The 22,357-nt window shown below is 41.4% G+C and overlaps 1 protein-coding gene across 3 annotated transcripts in view; it reads right to left on the bottom strand.

The window, feature by feature from the left end:
* Positions 1–395: 395 nt before the first annotated feature.
* The window catches only part of raraa (retinoic acid receptor, alpha a), a 212,317-nt gene continuing 190,355 nt past the window's right edge, over positions 396–22,357 (bottom strand). For 2 of the 3 annotated variants that reach the window (XM_054768623.1, XM_054768624.1), the window contains 6 exons: positions 12,405–12,546; positions 7,385–7,545; positions 7,128–7,304; positions 6,466–6,670; positions 5,237–5,395; positions 396–3,267 (listed from right to left, as the gene is read on the bottom strand). In XM_054768623.1, coding sequence (XP_054624598.1) covers positions 3,071–3,267; positions 5,237–5,395; positions 6,466–6,670; positions 7,128–7,304; positions 7,385–7,545; positions 12,405–12,546 — 1,041 coding nt within the window. In that variant the 3' untranslated portion in view covers positions 396–3,070. The remainder of the gene's footprint in view (positions 3,268–5,236; positions 5,396–6,465; positions 6,671–7,127; positions 7,305–7,384; positions 7,546–12,404; positions 12,547–22,357) is intronic. The other variant, XM_054768622.1, reaches the window with a different exon arrangement.

The raw sequence follows: 22,357 nt of genomic DNA, 5'->3' as shown, positions 1-22,357 counted from the left end.
GAGAAGAACTATATTGTTTACGAACATGGCGCGTAGCGATACCGCTTTAGTGATGGTCTGGTGATTTGAAATAATTTGAAATTCCGCGCGAATAACGCTTATTGGTCGAAATCTCGTAGCAACACGGAGTAGGCGGGGCCAAACAGATTCCTCCCACTAGTACCACTTTTCTCTGCCGTCGATGAATGTCTCTTTTGACGTAGTCAAAAGGGTATATTACAATTTAGACGTGTAATATTTGTTATTATGATATCATTATACGTATAAGTTGTATATAGACATAAACCATGCTATACAATTTAATGTTCATACATTTTTTTAATCGTTTTTTAATCAAGGCTTTTTTTCTTTCAAATAAAATCTATATACAGTCATTTGGCATTTTGAGTTCCTATTTTTTCATTTGACTAACATTTGTGCCTTTCCCCATGTGTTGTGTTCAGAATAATTAGATATGGCTTGCTCCGTTCTAATATCCCAGCAAAGAGGTTTTCTTTGATGGGGGCCACGTTTTTCAAACAACGTTGTTCAAATTTTACAGACATGTGCTTGTCAATTCCCTAAAGTTGTGTTCCAAATTTCACGATGATTCGGCAAAACACCCTAAAGTTACAGGGGGTGTTTTGTAGAGCACATTTAGCTTTGTGAGAAATTTCAAGTCAGTCCGACTAATGGGGTTTAATAACAGCACCACCATGTGGTGTATTTGTCATAAAAATAATAGCACAGGTAAGACAAGCCAAATTTTCATCCTTTTGTGTGCAGCGGTTCAGAAGTAGAAGTTTGCGCAAAAAACATAGACATGTAAAAATAATTAGGATAGGCTACTTCATGTAAAAGACAAAAAATATTACTGTATTGCCAATTAAAAAAAATACACATTTAACAGGAATGGAAATGGTTGGAAGATGAATTTGCTTAAAGTAATATACTCCATCTCTGATTCCAGTATGCATTTTAAAATAAGCAAATTGCACTAACATAGAAACACCCGGTATGAAAGAAATATTTTTAAGTAAAAAATAAGCACTTTTGAAAACTTCCTTAGACTTCCACTTTTAGTAGTGTTCTACTTACTATGGCTACGATGCATTCAGGGACACCTAGGTGGTTGTGAACGATCAGATAATTACACACAGTAACAAACACAAACATCAGTTTATTATTAAATGTTCATTTTATTTTTTTTTTTTTAGATTTTTTTTGTTTTCTTTCTTCTTTTTTTTCCTCAAAGTCCCTTGATAATCTTGACAAAATTGCAACATATTCCATACTTCTCAAATTGACTGGTGTGTCTAATCCAGATGATCTGTGGAGAGACAGACGGGTTGTGCGCTCTTTTGGAAAAGTCCAACGCGATGAGGAAAGCAGCATCCTGGTGTCGCCGGGTCTTTCAGTTCTTGTGCACGGTGAGGGCAGGGGCGTGAAGGAAAATGTTGGGGGCTCAGTAGCAGTGTATCTGTGTGTGTATGTGTGAGAGAGATAGAGGGGGGTACAGTCAAGAACATATACAAATGGACAGGCCAAGCATACAAAATGATTCCTTCCTGAGACGTTGGCGTGTGTACAGTAATGATGGTCTGATGTAAGTGAAGGCGTTTTGGCGTAAAGTGATCACAGGGTGCAGGGTTAGTCATTCTAGAAAGTGGGAGTGGGGGAGCATAATCAGTTCTGGCCACTCTACTTATTACTGACCCAATCAGTGGGAATCACTTGTGTGTTTTAATACAGTGTGTACAGTACACCATTCTTCACATTTGAACTCTCTTGCGCTGCAAACCTGAGCCCAGCAAGCTACAAGTGGCTTCCACATGTTTAGAGACAAAAATCATTTGCTACGTGGCCCAAAATAAAAATAAAAATAAAAGCTGGAGTGCTACTGTAGTCATGAACACACACATGGAGGGGGAGGGAGGGGTGGGGGGTGGGGGTTTTGAGGGTCCGCCCTATATGTAGTAGGACACAAACATGAAAGAAGTTCCTTCAGTAAAGTGTGCTCAAAATGTATTTCCTTGAATCACAAACCCATGAACAAAACACATAAAAGGTATTCTTAAAAAAAAAAAAATCACGTGAAGCCTAAAACTCTTCATAGTTTTTAAGAAATGAATACAGCTTATATACACAAACTCAAAGGCTACTTAAAATACACCTTAATAATGAATCTTCATTAAATTGATTTCTTGAAAGGACCTGTGACCATATCATACAACCAAGTTCATACAATCATTTTTTTCCATTTTGCTGGAAGCAATAAAATAATAAAAAAGAACCTGGAATAGTAGGAATAGATGCTCATTGCCACTTTTCTGTGCACATTATTATTATGTGTGTGTGTGTGTGTGTGTGTGGACTGGAAAAATGTCATCCTATTTTGCTTTTTTTTTTGTCAATTAGAGTAATGTACACGTGTGATCAAACGGAAACTTTTTTTCTCATGATGGATAAAAACTGTGAGGGAGTACAACAATTCCTAATCTCAGAAAACATGTCCTTGTGACGGCGGCTTCCATTCTGTCGAGCACAATAGTTCCTTAAGTTTTCTATATATTTATATATATCTTTGTGTACGAAATCTGTTTTTTTGAAGAAGCTGGAAAAAGAGAAAAGACCCCAAGTCTTTGAGGAGGTGGAGGAGGGTCTTTTGACAAGTCCCAAGCTTGTAGTCTGCCTCAACAACAACAACAACAACGACAACAACAACAAAAAGTGTCTGGTGTTTATATGCATTGTCCGTATCCCAGCTACTCTCGCTTCCTGTCTGCTGCGCCGCATTCACGTCAAGGTGGAGGAGCAGCGTTGGCGTGAGAAGGAGGAGGAGGAGTCATCAGCAGTGTTTACGGTATGGTCTCTCGGCGCCGTCCCGGCATGCTCCGGCCACACCGCCCCTTACGTGGTAACCTTGTGAGGAAAAGCAGACCAGGAGTAGGAAGGAGGCGGGCTCTGCCAGTCTCCATCCATCAGCGGTTAGCAGTCAAGGCCTCCTCCTTCGGCCCTCCTCTTTAGTCCACTGAAGGAGGAGACTGACCGGCGTTGGTTTGAACTAACACAAAAACAAGGTGGGCCGTTACTACGGTGATTGTGTGGCCGGACTGCTTTGGGCGGAGCTGGGGGACAAACTGGGGCTGCAGCTGCCTGGAGGGGTGCCACAGGGTCGGCCCCCTGAAGCCCCGCTCTCCAGGCCCTCCGAGTTCTCCAGCATCTCCTGGATGAGGGGAGGCATGGAGCCTGGGATCTCCATTTTCAGGGTGATGACACGCTCAGCTCCTGCGGAGGGAAGGCACACACATTAACCTCCGAGATCTGGCCCTTGAGCAAGGCATTGAACCACCAAGCTGCTCAGGGTGCACACATGACTACTGATCACTCCACATGAATTACAATGAATGCACTGTTTAACATGAAATATCCCTCAATTGTACTGGAATGCAATCAAACACACAAAAGGCTGAAGGAAAATATTGTATCATTTTTAAATAATAAAAAAATAATACTATTGCATCAATTTATTATTCAGCCGTGAACTGAAAAGCTGAAGTGGAACGTATTAAGTGTGGCCTGCCCACTACACTTGCAAAGCGTGAACTGAAATGTAACCAAAAACTCAAATGTGTTGTTTACCTAACGCTAAATAATGAAAAAATTAATCATTCTCACTAAATTATTTTTATTGAAAAAAAAAAAAGTTTTGTAGTTAATTACAATTAAATAAACTCTTAACATACTGAGGATTCTTCAATTAATTATAATTATTAAGTAATTTACATAAAAGTAGTACCTTATATAATAATTTCTCCCCCCCCCAAAAAATAGTACAATTATTTGAAAACTATATTACACAATTATTCAAATGTATCATTTCATTATTAATTCAAAAGCTAGAGGAGCGAGTATTTTGTGTGACCTTCCCTTTCTTCACACTCCAGAATGTATTTTGCCATGGCTATCATGACTATTCTCTTCATTATAATCCAAACAGAAAACCGGAAATATTTCATAGTTTTAAAACAATTAAATGATATATTTATACAATTTTAGGGGTGTCGCGAGATGTCGTGTCACAACATCTCACGAGATTAAAACGTGACAGATTTCTCGTTCAGAAAAAAAACAAACTGTCTTGTAGGCACCAAGCCTGGGACGATAATAAATCAATGAATTAATCACACAATAAATTAAAACGAACTGGATATTTTTGTCAGCCTCAACACATTACCATGTGCATGCATGTCTGTTTTCTGGTTCACTCTGCACTGGTTTCTGCACCTTGGCACCTTTGTTCCATAGAACAACGGCAGGAACGGACTGAGCACTTTAGTCAGTCATACAGTCTCTTTGTCTCGGTGGGTGGAGGCGGCAGGGCCGGTGGCATACACACAGAATGCAGTAGAGTGTAACGTAGTACGCATAATATTAGTAGATTGGGTAGCATACACACAGAATGCAGTAGAGTGTAACATAGTACACATTATATTAGTAGATTGGGTAGCATACACACAGAATGCAGTAGAGTGTAACGTAGTACACATTATATTAGTAGATTGGGTAGCATACACACAGAATGCAGTAGAGTGTAACATAGTACACATTATATTAGTAGATTGGGTAGCATACACACAGAATGCAGTAGAGTGTAACGTAGTACGCATTATATTAGTAGATTGGGTAGCATACACACAGAATGCAGTAGAGTGTAACGTAGTACGCATTATATTAGTAGATTGGGTAGCATACACACAGAATGCAGTAGAGTGTAACGTAGTACGCATTATATTCGTAGATTGCAACATTTTGTCATATATTTTTTAATTTTTTCTTAATAGTGAAGTTAAAATCTCGCCTCGTCGACCCAATCTCGTCTCATCAACTGAGTGTCTCGTGACACCCCAATAAAATACACAAATAGTTCACCTTTTATTCAAGTACTGCTTATCAAATAGTAGCCTCAAGTGGCAAATATTTAGTGTGCATTATTTTACACTACACTTGAATTTGTTCCATAAATCTATTCTACCTATCTATTTGGGGGGAAAAAAAACAATTGAGAAGAAAAATGTAAAAAACTAAATGGATTGCAACTCTAGATAATACAGTATGTTAATGCTAAATGCTAAATCTGTATTCAGGCCTTTATGCTTGATATTTTATGATGTCAAAATGGCAACAATAAAGCAAGTTGGTGCTTCTTTTACAGGATAATTTTAACTTTACAACAAAAAAAAAAAGTGCTGTGCACCTTTCGCACTGATGCTTCTCAGGTCGGTGATCTTCATCAGCATCTTGGGGAACATGTGTGGTTTGTGGGGCCTCCTCTTCCTCACATAGATCTTCAATGCCTCCAGAAGGGGCTCCTGCAGGACGTCCACCTTGTCTGCCTCTTCCAGGTCTTGACGATCTGTCGAAGGTACACAAAAAAGGTCACTTCTGTTACAGCAATGACCATAACAGACCACTAGGTGGTGCTCAATGCTTTACAACAGTGGTTCCCAAACTTTCACAGTCCCGCACACCTTCAGACATCTGACTGTAAGTCATGTACCCCCTACTCCTGCACATTTAAAAAACATAAACCACACAATGAAACATCTTTTATATATTATTAAATATATTATACATTATGACATTAGATTTCAAAAGTCGCGTGTCTTATTTTAAACGGAGAGGGTTTTAGAGTAAGATGTTAGGGTAAGATATCTCCTGGCAGGTTTGTCTTCTGTTTGGTGAGTTTATTTGTATTTGTATGTGTACTTGTATGTGTATGAGTATTTAAGTGGTGACAAGCTGTGGTAAGATGTGGTGAACTGTGACCTTTATGCTCTTTTGCTGTGCTTTGGTCTGCAACAACATGGAAGTAATCAGTACAATGCAACTAATCTTACGCGAAAAGTTAATAATTCTAAATAATTATGAAAACAAAGGCACACAACGTACAGAAATCGACAAGGTAATAATTCAATACGAGGCTTATTACTGAGCCAAATGGGCATACGAGCACATGTAGCATGAGATTATGAACCAAGTGAAAAGCACACCTTTACTTACACGTGCAAAACTGGGGGCTTTCTAACATAGTCAGTGCATCCAGTCAACAAACAAATACAGCTCGAAATACAGCTCAGAAAACGCACTAATTAGGCCAGCTCTCATTTAGCTCACAATATAAATGATCTTGAAAAATCTTCAAGATTAAAGACTTTTAATGCACAACATCATCGTCAAACTTATTTGTTCATCTCACGCACACGGAACAATAAACAACGTCATGCTGCCACCTTTTTTCTGCACTGTACTGCTGGCTGTGAGGCGTTGGAGCACATTACGTAAATCCCAGTGTTCAGGGCTAATGTAGTCAAGCCGTTTTTAATGTTTATTCATGTACCCCCTACGCCAATCTGTGTACCCCACTAAGGGAACTTCGGCTTTACAACACCTTACATTTCATATTGACTATATACAATAGTGTACCTCCACACAGAAGACAGATGGCGCTGAGCAGGCCTGTCTCTGCGTCGTCCATCTCCAGGGGGATGAGCTGGTTGGCGAAGGCGAAAACCAGGTCGGTGAGGGGTCCGAATCCGGCGTTGTGCATCTGGGTTCGGTTTAGCGTGAGTCCATCTGAGAAAGTCATGGTGTCTTGCTCTGGCGTGTAGCGTGTGCAGATCCGCAGTATCTGTAGATACAAGAAGTTGTCAGCGATGTAAACCAGAGTTGTTCAACTGCCATTCCATGAACGGCGTCAAATTCAGTTCGACTGACATTTTTGAGTGCTCCTGCCACAATAGAAGATCTTTGGCTGGCGTTTTTGCAGTAGGGCCTTAAAAACAGCAGAATGCTCCTGTTCTATCGAGGACCTTTGACTCGTGTTCATTTATGACGATTTATGACTACATTAGCCACAACAATCTATTAAAAAAATCTATACCCAACTACAGAACAGCCGTATAGAGACAGACGGCAATAAAGTTATGTAAAAGAAAAAACCCGACAAGCTTTGAATGTGGCTGTCTCAAAGTAGGACAGCCTGACATTGAGCATCATGAATATTTGAGATGTGCGCTCATGAGCCAGCTGTAGGCTTTCATCCCATGCAAGCTGTCTCTCTGTGGACTACACTCGCTTGTTCTCACCAGGATGTCCAGACAGGCGGCTTTGAGCAGGGTAATCTGGTCAGCGATGGTGAGCGTTGTGAAGCCCGGAAGCTGCTTGGCAAATTCCACCGTCTTGATGATGCATTTGGTGGACAGCTCACTGAACTTGTCCCAGAGGTCCACGTCCAGCGACACGCGTCGCTCTGAGCTGTTACTCTGTCCAAATGAAGACATAGAAGGCAGTTGAATGTACACATACTGGGTAAAATACTGTCAGGTTGTTGCAGGTGACTGACCGTAGTGTATTTTCCCAGTTGGCAGAGGGAGGGGAACGTTTCCTGGTGCGCCTTGCGGACCCTGTCGATCATCTGCTCTGTGTCGGGACTCAGCACGTAGCTCTCCGTGCACTCTTGCTTCTTTTCATCCTTCTTTTTCTTGTTCCGGTCATTCCTCACCGCTACAGAGGAAAAAAAACGTAGTATGAACATTGGTGCACGAGTGAGACACTTGAGGAAAAACATTTGGACACTGAGTCACCATTGCGTGGGTGCTTTTTTGGGGGGCATTGGTGTAGTTTCTTAGGTGCACTGTTTAGCCATACAATTACCAAGACAGTGTATAAAAAATATATACCGTACGTGGCGATAATTTTCGTCAAAAAACAGCATTCAAAAACCTGGGTTCCACTGTATATGAGTCCATTTTCACTTCCTGTAGGTGTCTAGGCCGAGTATTATCATCCATAAAGTGTAAGCATAAGACAACAAACAGTGACTAGCGTGGATGCTATGAGAGAAGCAGTGAAGTTTCCCTCTAGGACAAACTGGCTGGCAGAAGATAGCGTGCACACCCCCCAAATGACAAAACATGAGACAGGGTGTTTAGCATTGGAATCCCATTATAGCCTCCATCCATTTCCCCCCTAAGCTTTCCAAAACGAGGTGTGGTTTAGTTGTGGCTAGATCGTGCATGTGTGTGCGTGGGTGGTTTGGGAGAGATGGGGTGCTGCTTGATAAATAGCAGTGGGGGGATGGAGCTGCCTATAAGGCTGACAAATGACCACAGCTTTCATTAGGGGGTCCTGGCTAATCTAATAACATAATATGACAAATACCCTGCCTGTAATGGTTTTAAAAGGGTGCGGTTGGCAGAGCTAAAGCCTTCCAGCTTCTCTCTCTGTTAAACAACACATTACCTCTTAATGTGCCACTGAGAACAGCGTTATATCCCCTCCCAAAAAAGTGCTTTAAATCATTCCCCGTTTCTTCATCTCCTCTGCCCAGAGGCACCTGAATTTCCCCATCTGCAGCTGACCTTAGATCAGATTTCCCAGTTTTAATCCTAACCTTGACCATTAAGGCCTGGAACATTCAAGCTGATGGGAGATCAGTGACGGTGACAGAGGGGCTTGGCCCGGGGGCCATGGAGGGAAGCGTTCCTTTGTGGCGTGGCTCATTCATCAGCCCGCAGCCAGGCCTCCCCGCCTGGGGGAACATGAAGGGCGGAGGCGGTTTGGACGAGGAAGTCTGATGATGCAGTGCGTTATTGCTAAACTCCAGGATTAGCACTGCTAGCGCTGTCAATGTGACAAATCAAAAAACATTACACAGTATGCATATGGAACATTAAAAAAATCCCTCACTCCTCCCGAGCTAGTTTATGAGGACAGTTACATAAAAGTGGACTAAAGTGCTGACCATATTTGGGTCAAAGCCTGTTCTGTGTGGCAACAATGTCCAATTAATCCCCCAAATAAAAGTGGGGCATCCCTAGCATACGGACATTAGCCGCACTCACAAATTGGCAGTGCGACCATAAGCTCCACAACACAATTTAATGAAGTCATTACTGGTGACCTGTCACACTGAATTGCCACATGCAATAACTGTGTGTGTGTGTGTGTGTGTGTGTGTGTGTGCGTGTGTTTGTCTGTGTGAGTGAGTGTACATGTGTGTATGTGTTTGTGTGGGGGGGCTTTTGTTTGATTTTATTATGTGTGTGACTGTCAAATATAACAGTAACTTTTTTGCAGCTGCACACACAGACCCATCATTCAATCATTTGTTCTCATCGTGGATTCCTGCCTCAGCCTCCAGTTAATAGACAATTCCTGTTACTGCCTCTCGGTGTGTGCGTGCTTGTGACAGTAAGAGGTGGGCAGACGGGGGGATAATTTGAGTGAAGAAAATTAAAGCAGTGGCAGCTCATCCATCACACAGATTAAATTCAATGAAAAGATAAAAATGTCAATGTTCCCGCAGCTGGCAGTGCACAGCCTCTGACGACAATGATGAAACTTTCTCGTTCTCTCTCTTCTTTTTACTCTCTCTCTGACGCCCTCTTCAGTTGTCAGGTTGCACTGGATTCGATACGCTTTCTCTCCTTCGTTCTTTGCTTGTATTGCACGAGTGTGCGAGACATCCAGTGAGGTGATAACTGGGCACAGGGGACATAGTGGGATCTAAAAGCTGCAAATACAAAGCAAGAACTCAATTCCAAGGCCAGACAGTCCGTAAAGCGCAGCGCTCCGCCAGCAATCATACTTCACCACTCGTAAAGTACTGTATGTACACCTTCATAAACACCATTATCACTGTTACGTTTAGAGGACACTCATTAAAATACTCAGTTATAGTAGAAACAAAAACTTACTAATGTTTAATACATATGTCATATTTATAGTAATTATAAACTACTTGTATATATTATATATATAACATTGTAATTGTTGTTGTGACATATTTCTACATTCATGCACTATTCATTAAGAAATGTAAAACATTTTGGAAAAATAATTTGTATACAGTACAGTATATAATGCCAAACTGCATACTACAAACTTCATTTGCATTTTTTTTTAAATCTCAATTCTTTTATTATCATTTATCATAGTTATTGGGTACAATTATGTTGTTTCCAGCCGAATTGTGAGAAATCATTAACTTTCCAGAAGAGGTATGGAATCCTCACTTCTGGAAACACCGCAAGGTCATTTCTTTCATTTTACAGTGAAAAATCAATTCAGATAACAGACATACTCAAGGGTGCACAGCTTGTAACTGATGTCAGTTAGGATTGTGTGGCCTTCTTGAAGTTTGAAGCATGAATCTACAATATGTCACTGATGGAGAGGTGACACTAGAATAAATGCATATTCCCCATAAGCCTTCACCCCATCTCCTCCCCATCCTGGCCCTGTCCTCCTTGGCATGGCCACCTGGCCACAGGCCTGCCGCTGTCGTCTGGAGCTGTCCGCCTGCGGACACAAGGTCACCCAGCCCCCCCCCCGGCTCCAAGCAGGAGGTCCACCGTCTGCGTGCGGGGCCACTTTAAGGCCGAGCTGTATGAAGGTATCTCTTTATGCACGGCAAAGTTGGGCTTTGTCACCTTTTTTTTGTGTGCTGCTGCATGTACTCTGCGTGTGTGACGGGCACAAAGAGAGACTCCCCGCTGGGCCCAGATGGCCTGCCTCTTCTTCCTCACCATCGCAGATTTGCTTGCCAAAGTCACCGCTGAGGACACGGACCTCAGCAATCTGCACAATCGGCACGAAATGACCACAAAAAGGAGCCTGATACCAAAGTGTGTCAAAGGACGTACTCTCACTAGGCCAATCATTAGGTTTGGGCATCGTTTGAATTTGAGTGATTCAGATTCCAAACCATTCTTGATTACGATTCTTTTCAAAAGTTAGGGTCATAAGAGTTTAAATGAGGGCGCTAACCTAAGTTCTTGAATGAAATGTCTGAATGTCTCCATTACTTTTTAAAATGCTATGAAGTTTTTATGAATGACTTTCCCATGCATTTCCCACAGGGCTATTATTAACCACTAACAAACAATTCAACTTGGACACAAACAGAAGTCTCTTCACATAGGAGTACACGTTCACAAGTGGCTGAAAAGGATGCACACAAATGCTCCCTGACGCTTCTTCTTGGTGGGTGTTCGCCGGCTTCTTCTCGGCTGGTCTGCGGCCATTTTTACCGCTCGGCGGGCTGGATCACCGTAATGTAAGGATCAAAATGTAAAAGAATGAATGATTCTGGGAGAATCGAAATGTAAGCCCCGGTTCCCATCAATGCACGATGCCCAACCCTACCAATCGTAATGTAAAGTTCCTGCACATTTGACTTGTCCGAGTGCTCTGATCCGTGCTCAAGTATGGCATTCTGCCCCACCTTTGTCACGATTGGATGAGGTGGACCAGGGCACAGCACGACTGCATGCGAGTGCAAGCCCAGTCATAGAGTGACTGTAATGTGATCGCTCCTCGCAGGTTCTTAACGATAACCGAGAGTTTTCATAAGAAATCAAATTTGAAATACAAAGACTCAGAATTATCATATGAAGGGCACGTTTACTCGTCAGCAACTACATTTGTGTGCAACAAAGACACAACTTTGAATGAATGCAATTGTTTCTCTCGCTAGTAATGACAGCTGCTACCTTGCACAAAATTAATCAAAACAACGTAAAATAAATCTACATAAAGTGAGAAATTCCAGTATAGAAGTGATGGGACAAGCAAATGGGAATCACAGTCTATAGTACGAATGGTTTGCGTGCGCACACACCCTCAAAAGCATCCCGCTTAGCAGTTGCGTCTTGTGCTATTACACCTTTCCACCACTAGATGGCTCTCCATCTCCGCTAAGCAATGTGTCTCCAAGCTGGCTGCTGTGATCCCTCTAACCATGATTAATGGGCCCATTCAAAGGTAAGTTGCTCAGAGGATAACTTCTTTTACTGGAAGCCACAGCGCTGTGGCATAGGGAGCGCCCCCTGCGCCCACCAGGGGCAGGAAGATGAGGTAAATAGAAGACAGGAAGCACTGTCTACATAAGAAGATTAGTATGTGAGAGTGTTTATCAGGACTAATGTGTCACATGCACACATTGAGGTCATGTGTAAAATGTCATCAGGCTGTCTGCTGATCACACCTCTGCCAATTACTTTATCAAGTCTAGCTGTGTGTACTTTCACATAGCTCCAGGGGGTGCACACGCCTGCTCTTCCACTCCCGGCAGGTGAGAACATATTCATCACGGGCCTGCCAAGCCTGGCGTCACCCTGACTGTTACTGCCAGACTGCATCACGTTGACACCGACTATGCTCCTCCAGACACCCTAACAGTAGCATTATGGGATATTATATGCTACATAATTAAGCTCAACTGACGTGTGTCAATGGCGAGCACTAAGGCAATGCAGCAGCGGCTTAAGACTTTCTCTATTGGGAAAAACCATGCAGGATTGAACAGCTGGGATAAGCTTTGTGGCAGATGTGCAGCAGGACATTGTGAGTGTACTCACACTCCTTGGACATTCCGACTTCCAGGCACTTCTGAAGCCGACAGTACTGGCAGCGATTGCGGGTAACTTTGTTGATGATGCAGTTCTTCTCACGGTGACAAGTGTACACCATGTTCTTCTGGATGCTTCTCCGGAAGAAGCCCTAGTTAGGCGGAAAGATGAACAGAATGGAGAATTAGGAGCATTGTCGGAGAGGATACTTGATTACCAGTCCCTATTACCTTCAAATTGTTTCCCTGTCTCTTTTTATAACATTCCACACATAGCAGAAGCGGTTAAAAGGCAATGAAAAGCCAAACGTCATTAACAATAAACTGTCACCTTGACAAGTGATTACCGCAGAGGCTTTATCATCTGCAATACCAAGTTAACTGCTAAAATCTTGGAGCTAAAAGGAGGTGAAAGTTTCATCCAGATCCAGGATTTATAGGGATAAAATGGAATATGAGTCTAAAACAAGGCAAAAAGAAAATCTAATACTACATTGTAGCACAATTTGACAACGATACTGTGAAGTTTTGATTTTGTCTTAATCAAGGACTGATGTTGACGTTTTCCACCGAACTAGTTACAGGTTCTTTTTAAAATTTCTCTTTTATTTTTCATACATATTATCGTCATTTTCATATATTTTATTATATTTAGATGTTTTCAAATGAATAAATTATTACCAATATTAATGCCACAACATTTAGAATTTTTTAAAATACATTACAAAGCTCGCACACAGAAAAGAACCAATGAAAAGGAAACTATGATTTGCAATATATTATTTTTAATTAAATCATGAGTGTGTAAATTCATTCATATGACACAAAACCAAAAAATATTTAAAAAAGGGTTGTATTTTTAAAACTGATTTTAAAAAAAAATTAAAATGTTTTAGGACATTTGTTTTCTTCTTCCAGTTTCAGTGGATACACTTTCACCAAAATTTCATGTGACAAACTTCAGAACCCGTTGGAAAAAAAAACATTTTTTAAAAGTAGGAAAGTTGCACACAAAAATCCAAACAATGAAAATGAAATTGACGCTAACTTTTAAGAAAATGTACAGCACCAGTCAAATGTTTGGAGACACTTGCTCATGCTTATGAATTGGAAGCTGCAAACTTCTGATTGTATTTTTCTACTTTGAGCCAACTTGGGTAGATTTTTTCAAAACGTGAATGTGATATAAACCCAACCTTCACCAGAGCACAAATTTCAAAATATTGCAGACAAATGAACCTACACTGAAAATGTTAGAAGTAATGATCTCATGTAAAATAATCCCAAAGCTGCAACTGTGTGTCAACATTGCGATTGTGTGGAAGAAAAAAAGGCCCTTTCCTGTATTTCTTTTAAGAATATGACAGGATACAAACAAGAGCAGTTGAATCATGAAATTATTCAGCCCATACATTTGAAGTCTGAGGACACAGGCGTCTTCTCTTGTTCTAAATATAAAAACGACAGCTAGTATGTTGTCATTTTGTAATTTAAAGAAAGCTTTTTAACACGGCCCGTGTGTCGCATTGAGGAAACAATGTTGTAAACTCACGCATCACCCGAATAAAATCAATTTGCACCTCTGTGGATGCATTATAGCGGTGTCACAAAGATAAAAAGAGGTTAATGCAGATCAGCTACAACTGAGTGAGCGCTCAGCACTGTTGTAAGCACACATGCAAAACAGGTCAATGTGGGTATTGATCTAACGCAGTGGGACACTGGTTATATTGTGAAGGAGCAGGTGGGTGGGGCCAGCTAGGGAACCCCCCCCATCATGGTGCAGGATTAGCATTGCTAGCTAACAGATGGCCGGTGGTCCTAAACCTGCGATTTTCTTTTAACTGAAGAACTGACGACCGTCTCTCGAATCCCAGTAGAGTGTTTGTCGTGACATATGAAGAAGGCGTGCATGCGTGTGTGTGTGTGTGTGTGTGTGTGTATACACAGAGTTTGCAAGGTAGATTACATTCAAGTGCGCTTGCAGCAGTTTAAACCCTTATGGTGTCACCTACCTAACCTCTGGTCATCATGCTTTAAAACGGCAAACATTGGCAGAAAAGGATGGATAATAGAGGTGGGCAGATCGATCAAAATATTGATATTATTGATACCACGATAGTAGCAGTACCGGATTGATACTAACGTGATGAGATTGCTATTTTTTTGTTGCCTTCAATGCTTATTTTCACAAATATCTGTGTGTTTTTGGTTGCGTTGTTCAAACATAATGTACATATTTATAGATAGATTTATATTGTTTTCAAGCTTAGGGAATAAGGCCTTGGACACAGGAGGGTTTTAGGGGTAGTTTTTGCTTTGGTTTACTTATTTTGCACCAGTGACTTTATTTTGTTTTATATCTGTGTCCTGTGTTATATTCTGATTATCACGATCAACAAATTAAAGGCAAAAATCACAAAATCAAATAAAAATGTTCAAGTAAAAAGCATTTGTATCTGTGATACTGGCCCTGTATTTACTTGGTATCAGATTGAAACTAGGAGTGTCTCAATCCAATATCGATATCTGCAAAAAAACAAGTATCTTAAATCTCCAGTATTGGCACTCCAATATAAGCAGTCAATTCCACACTGCGCCCCAGCACGTCTATCCAGCAGCAGCTGAATGGAGCCCATGTGATCACAACAACGGCATGTGCTAACATGCTAAGCAAGGAGTAGGAGTGATGTCGACTGTGTGCATTTTTCGTTAAAGTTCGAAAAAGGCGTCGCAGCTGAGTGCAAAACTTGTCATGCACAAGTTTCCAGTGGTGGCACAGAACTGGGGAAGTTTAATACAAACAAATCCATCATGCATTTAAAGCATCGTTACAAGAAGTCATGAGCCACAACACAAAAGATGACCAGCTCTCGTCGGTGGTGAGTAAAGTCGGCTTTAACCGCTTAACCTCGCTATGCCTAACCGCCTCTACTGAAGTAAATGTGTACATTTTTTCATACCTACTGTTGCTGATTATTGTTCTCTGAGTGATACCACTTGATCAAGCCTTTTCTGACATTCCACACTACAAGTATGTGTGATGCGTGCTGATATCAGATTGATACCAGTATTGTCCGATATTCAAAGCTGCAATATCGGTATCCATTCGAAAGTGAAAAAGTTGTATCGGGATACCCCTACCTGATACCGACATTTGTGGTATCGCCCACCCTTACTGAATAGAGGATGTGATGTTTACTAGATTTGCCTTTGAAAAGTGGGTAGTTGTGTTGCCTGCTGCTCAGCAATAAATATGTACTGTATGTGTGTGCTTTGTGTGTGCGTGTATCATGTGCTATTTGATCCAACGCTGCCCTAACCCTGACCCCGATGTCACCAGGGGATTGACCTACTCCCTCATAACACCACGAGGCCCAGGTGCCCTCTGACTGGCTGCTACAGCCGGCTCTTGATCCAGTTGATTGTCGCACCCCCCCGTTCTTCTTTTAGGAGTCATTGCTTCCTGCGGCCCTTAAGCCTCTTTTTGTATCACCGCTTAATCCACCCGGCGACAAGAGCCCTCAGCAGGCCTGTCAGCCACCCTGCAGCTTTAGAGGAGATGAGCGCCACAAGGAGAGGGAGGCGGGGAAGCGAACAGCAACGAACAAGTCTTTTACACTGTCCAACTCGTGGTTCTGTACCTGTTACCAGCCTCGCTGAGGTCCACATTGCGTGTGTGAGAGCGGGAAAAGAAGAGCGAGAGTGATGGAGGGTGTGTCTGGTGGGGGTTGCGAGCTCACAGGGAAGCAAAGGAATCCTCTCTTACGTGACTTTCACATTGTTGCCAGATTAAGAGCGCTTCCCAGCCACCTACTGCGTCCTCACATGTGTTTTATGTACCGTTATGTGTGTGTCTGCACTGCGCTCTCAAGCTCACACTTGAAACGTGGCCACTAGGGATTACTAATTAATTTAATGTAATAAAATTATTTAACAACACCAAATAAAGTGTGCTTTCCCACATGTAAATATTATTTCCAAATCATGATTAACTGTCTTGTTTGAAAGCAGGATGACGGAAGAAAAACTGAAGCGCAGAGCTGCTAAGCCTCCTAAATGCTTTTGGCTTGTCAGCATATATCAGCATTCCTTTATCTGTCCTACCGGCTGCATGCCCTCTCCTACGTCAATGGTGTGGTCCTACCTCCACCTGTGACACCTGCAACACACACCCCACTGCTGTCATGCTTCTCCGACACCTCAGAATTCCTCACGCTATACCTCTCGCTACTAATGCCTCCTAAATATGTGTATGTCAACATGTGAAGCCACTTTGGAAGGTGCTGTGACTGAAAGGATGCCGACAATCTGGCATGTTAATGTCGCCAGCGCAGGGAACCCATCTTTATTCATTTTGTCTTACTCTGAGTTAGTGTATAGCTAGGCATTGCACTACAATAGTTGCAATATGATATTTTAAAAATCTTTGATTGAACCAAAGATAAGAGCAGAATGACAGAATAGAAACTGAAGCTCAGAGCTACTGTGCCTTAGCACTAACAACACATCAAGTAACTCCAACATATGAATATGCTAACATATGAAGCCATGTTTGAATGTACCATGGCTGGGAGATGCAGAAAATTGTCATGCTAATTTCATCATCTTGGGGAACCTCACTCCATTCATTTTTTCACTATTCTGTGCTGAAGGTACGCAGTTGCATTAGGATAGCTACAGAAAGACTTTTCTCTCTTCCAACAATTCGATACGAACAGCCTTGTTTGAACCAAAGACAAACGCAAAACGATGGAACAGAAACTGAAGCTCAGAGCTGCTAAACATCACGGTTTCAACATCAAGTCATACCTAAATGTGAATTCATGGTTGAATGTACCACGGCTGAAGGGCATGCTATGTTAATTTAACCATCTTCGGGAACCGCACCCCATACATTTTTCATCATTTGCTTGTAGGTTTGCATTGTATTCCAATATTTCTCACTAAACCTCATCACCGTAACACACCTAAACATATCAACATACAGTATACAGCCATTTCAACATTAAAACTGCCTTGTTTGAACCAAAAATAAAAACAGAATGATGGGAGAACCTGGAGCTCAAAGCTAAACGTCATCACTGCCACAGCATGAAGTAATTCCTAAATACTGTATGTCAACATATGAAGTCACGTTTGAAGGTGAGTGGCTAAGGGGATGCAGACCGACTGACATGCTAATTTCGACAACTTGGGGGAACCTCACTCCATTCTGTGTTGTAGATATTACATTATATTAAATCATTTTTGTTTTATTTTATTTATAGGCACTTTTGTGAGCACTCAAGGACACCATACAAAACAAGTACTAAAAGCAGTACAAAATAAATAACAATAAATTGTGATATTTGCAACAAACATTTTAGCTTTTAGTTTAAGGTACCAACACCAAGTTCTGCTCTCTTGTTTATCTTTTGAGCCTGGACTGCTTCAAAACATTGTCAGTATAAAGTAGAATAAATTATTAAATAAAAAATAAAAATCAATGTATCACATGCCCATTTCTCTGCTATACCAGCCGGGATGCTCGCTTCCCTGCTGCATGCCACTGCTACGCCCCCAAGACAAAACCATAAATACGAGGGTGTAAGCATGCATATTTAACACTCCAACCTTATTATCTAAAAGGGGAAGAGAAGTGCAATGCCAGTGAGTATGCGCTGGCAGTCGAAGTTAAACAACAAACGAGCGAGCTGTCTCGAGTAAGAGAGCGCAGCACCCCCCCCCACCACCTCCATCAGTATCTCCTCTGTTCGCTGCAGCCCCCAGGAAATGCCTTTGTAGTTTGGCATGCTGCAGCAAAGTCGACGCGGCTAACCCTCAACTTACCCCAGTCTCAAATGAGACAACCATATACATTCGCACGCCTGTAGTGTTGAATTATTGAGCGTGCTTTGCCAAGTCATCTCCTCTGTAGTCAGAGATATGGAGGAGGAGGCATCCTGAATTTTTCAAATTAGCACTGCAGATGTTCAGGGAGAACGCGGTTCTGGCTCAAAGACAGGGGGCGCTAGCAGATCTGCAGCAAGGAACGTTGTAGTTTTTCCCCAAGGCTTTGCACTTTGCTCGAACGTCATATGTACTCTGTAATGCTTGACCTTTGTAGACATACAAACAATAAATACAAGCAGCACTGCTGGTGCTTTAATAGAGACATGCTCTGAAACTAACTCGAAGTGCAAGATGTTGACAGGCGACAGTAAAACTTAAAAGACAGTGACTTATTCTTCTTAAGCAACTTTCTGCACAACTATTCAGTGTCTGCGGGGGCAGATAAACGAAAACATCAGCTCTCCTCGTGTCCCCCCGTTGTACATTGCCGGCCTCAAAAAGCTAATTACAGTGCAGATTCGGAGACGGGGTGAGCGAGTAAGAGAGAAACACTTTGATCAAAGCTGAGAAACGGCTAATTACTCAAATTTAGAGCTCATCTATCGCCTGGCGCCTCTTGTCTCTCTTTTTGTTTATCCCACTTAGAACTGGCAGCGTGCGTCACACTGCTGTGAGCGCACGATGCTCTAAATATTTCCTTTTTGTTTTCATTAAAAAATGAAAAGTTTGCCGCTAATTTGACAAAGTAATGTGACGGAGAGGAAAGAGAATGTCGGGAGGTCTTGTGTGAAAGGTTTATGGGGCTCCTTCTCTCCTCTCATATGGTGCACTAGCCATCATTTTCATGGTGTCATTGGGTTCAGCTGTGGCCCCTGTACCCCGCCTGCCTGATCTGCAGCCCCTCCAACCATCCCCACATCCTTTTCTTCTTTTCTGTCTGCCACAATCTGCTCTCTCCCTCCGTGTGCCATCTTTGTGTCATATTGTGCAAGGCTACACTCCACCAAAGCGCCAAGTTTTATTTTACTGTTCCTTTTTATATGGTAAGTTTATAGACTTACAGCTAGTAGCCGTTCCCAAAACCAATGCACCTGGTTGTTACATTACATTCGGATTCCACATATCTGTTTTGCTCATGTCCATCTTTTTATGAACTGAAATAACTCATGACTACATACAGTACTGCGCTGAATAAGACCTCTGCCAAGGCATTTGTGTGTTTGTTTGTCCATCCATTAGCAGGCTACTTGCTGATTCACTGCCAATACACAGACGGGCAGTACTATTATGATTCTAGGGGGTGGACTGTTGGACTGTGGACTGACCATCGCTACTATAGTACAGTGACATGTCATTAAATACATTCCTCTATGTCGGGAACCTTTATAGTTATGAGAGCCATGAAAGCCACATATTTTAAAATGTATTTCCCTGAGAGCCATATCATATTTTTTAACACTGAATACAACTAAATGCAGGCATTTTTAGACAAGACCAGCAATTTTTGAAGATAATAAGTCTCTGAATTTATTATTTTTAACAACGCTGCTATACCGAAGCTAATCAATAATAAATTACCATTAATGCGACTTCTGGTGCTGCATGGTTTTGCTGGTGTCTTTGTAGTCTGGTTGATACGTGGTAAGGAAGGCTTCATATCCTTCATTTATGTTTCCTCCACTTGACTTGCCATCATGATGGTGCGATCGTGAACAGTTCTTGCTGTCAGAGGCATGTCTTTTATTCATTTGATTGTCTTGACTTTATCTGAAAAGTTAGGGCTGGGCATATAGCCCCGATATTTTCTAAAACATCGATATTTACTTTAAGCACAATATCAAAACCAACCATATCGTTGATATCGATATAGACTGGATTTGTGCTGTATCTCTCTCATCCCTGCATGCAGGAGGAGGAGCAGAGCGGCTCCAGAGCAGAGCGTTTGCAGTGGAAGAATTGGTCAGCAAGGTAGCTCAGTAATGTGGAAGTACTTCAAAGCATAAAAAAATCTTTTTCACCACCTTAAAACCTGGCACAAACTCCAATACGAGGAATGTGTGAAGCTCAGCACCGTCTGCCACGCTCCTGTTGCGTTGTACGGTACTCATCTTTCTTTCTTGTTGCCATCCTCTTTGTCAAAAGTCTTTGCGCTACTGCTAAAAGGTGGGACGTCCTTGACCTCTCAATGACCCCGTAGGCTACTGCATTATCCAATTATAATTGCATCTGACCCAGAAAAAAACGGAAGGATAGCTGGAATTGTGGTAGAAAATGAATAGATGGATTAAAACGCATTATAATGTTTTATATTTTTGAACACTGTGATGTTTTACTTTAAAATGCCAGCAAAAAAAAAAAACAAAAATGGAAAACGTTTTATAGGGTCAAGAAATGTGTGCGAGCCAGATGCAGACATCAAAAGAGCCATACATGGCTCGCGAGCCATAGGTTCCAGACCCCTGCTCGATGCGCACCTTTATCTAGATTCTCATCAAAATAGGTCACCATTAATGTTTTTGACTGTATGTTCCATCTGTCCTACTATTACATGTTTTACCAAAGTAATACTCAAAGGGGTGGTGGAAACCAAAATGATGCGTCCAAAATACATTTGTTATTGACCCGTGGAATATTGCAAGCACTATTAATCTAGCATTAGAGCTGCAACAATTAATTGATGACTCGATGATTTATCAATTATCCAATTAATCAACAACTACTTTGGTATTTGATTAATCTTTTTTTTTAAATTTTGAAATGTAAACATCTTCTGATTTCCGCCTCTCAAATGTAAATATTTTCTATGAAAACACACCTATTATTTCGCGTTTTAGGCGAAACGAGATATTCACACACACATCATCTTTGACTTAGGAAAACAGTGATGGACATTGTTGCCCCTTGTCTGATATGTTGTGGACCAAACCACTAGCTGTGTTTGGTACATACCGAGCTGGTCCGTCTAAGGCCTAACCGATTACTCGATTTAGCGAAGCAACAAGCTTCGGCTTAATCGACTAAGAAAATAATCCTCATTTGCAGACCTATATGGCATCACATCAGAATAATTTGCGTTGTCGGCTCTAAGACAAAGCAGAGTTAAATATATATAACTACATAGCATATTTGGAACTACACTGATTGGTTTTTATTATGTAAGAAGTTGAAGAGCATCAAATGAAGTGGTTATCTAGATACAGTGCTCGGTGGAAAAGACAGTGGCCCTAAGTGGTCCGTAAACATAGGGTGTGTTTTTGGTAACATTTTAGTATTGTATTTGAAGCCATACAAAAACTACAGTATGCTGACATAGTCGGACAATAAGCTCCCTTTTAGTTTATTGTAACACGGCGAGTGGTCTTCATTCTTTTATGACATCAAAAGTCACTGCTGTTAAAAAAAAGTAATCAACGCAACACTGCTGCAAATACATGAGCGCAGCCACTTTCAAGTGACAACACCACAAGGCCGTCTGAGAACCTGCGTAACAGTGAATAACATTGATAACGAATGGCAGACACGTCAGCAAAAAGACTGCTTTGGACGGCAAAGCTACGCATGTACCGCTTGTGTATATGATAACAGGACATCCAGTCATATTTTTTTATCTAATTTTGCAGCACTCATAGCCGTAGTTCCTCATTTTGATATGTTCCTGGAGATAAAGCAACACAAATAATACCGTATGTCTTCAAACAGTAGTCTCCACTCTTAATAGATTAACATGATAGAAATAAGTACCTTTCCCTTAATAATAATAATAATAATAATGATATTAACTACCTCAGGTCCAGACACAATTGTTTACACAGAGACATTAAATTACCAAACGGCTGAATCCGTTGCTACCCAAAACAGCAGCACCTAATGTCGGATGTTGTAAATCCTAAGTTCCCAAAGTGGGGTACGGGGTATGTGAATAAAAATGAAAAACAATTACCGCCTAACCATCACAATTACGAGCACACCGGAATGCCTCATAGCACAGAGCGCACCGTCTTAGCAGAAAGAAGGAAGAAGACACGGCATGAAGTTACACATTGCTGTGTGAGTTACATGAATAAATAAGTAAGTTTGTTTTAAATAAGAGTTTTGTTTTAGGAGTTAATCTTGAAGGTTTAACTTATA

The sequence above is a fragment of the Dunckerocampus dactyliophorus genome, chromosome 2 (genome assembly GCF_027744805.1).
Source record: "Dunckerocampus dactyliophorus isolate RoL2022-P2 chromosome 2, RoL_Ddac_1.1, whole genome shotgun sequence".
Classification (NCBI taxonomy): Eukaryota; Metazoa; Chordata; class Actinopteri; order Syngnathiformes; family Syngnathidae; genus Dunckerocampus; species Dunckerocampus dactyliophorus.
Note: the sequence above shows the minus strand (reverse complement) of the source record. Positions and strands in the feature narration are given on the sequence as shown.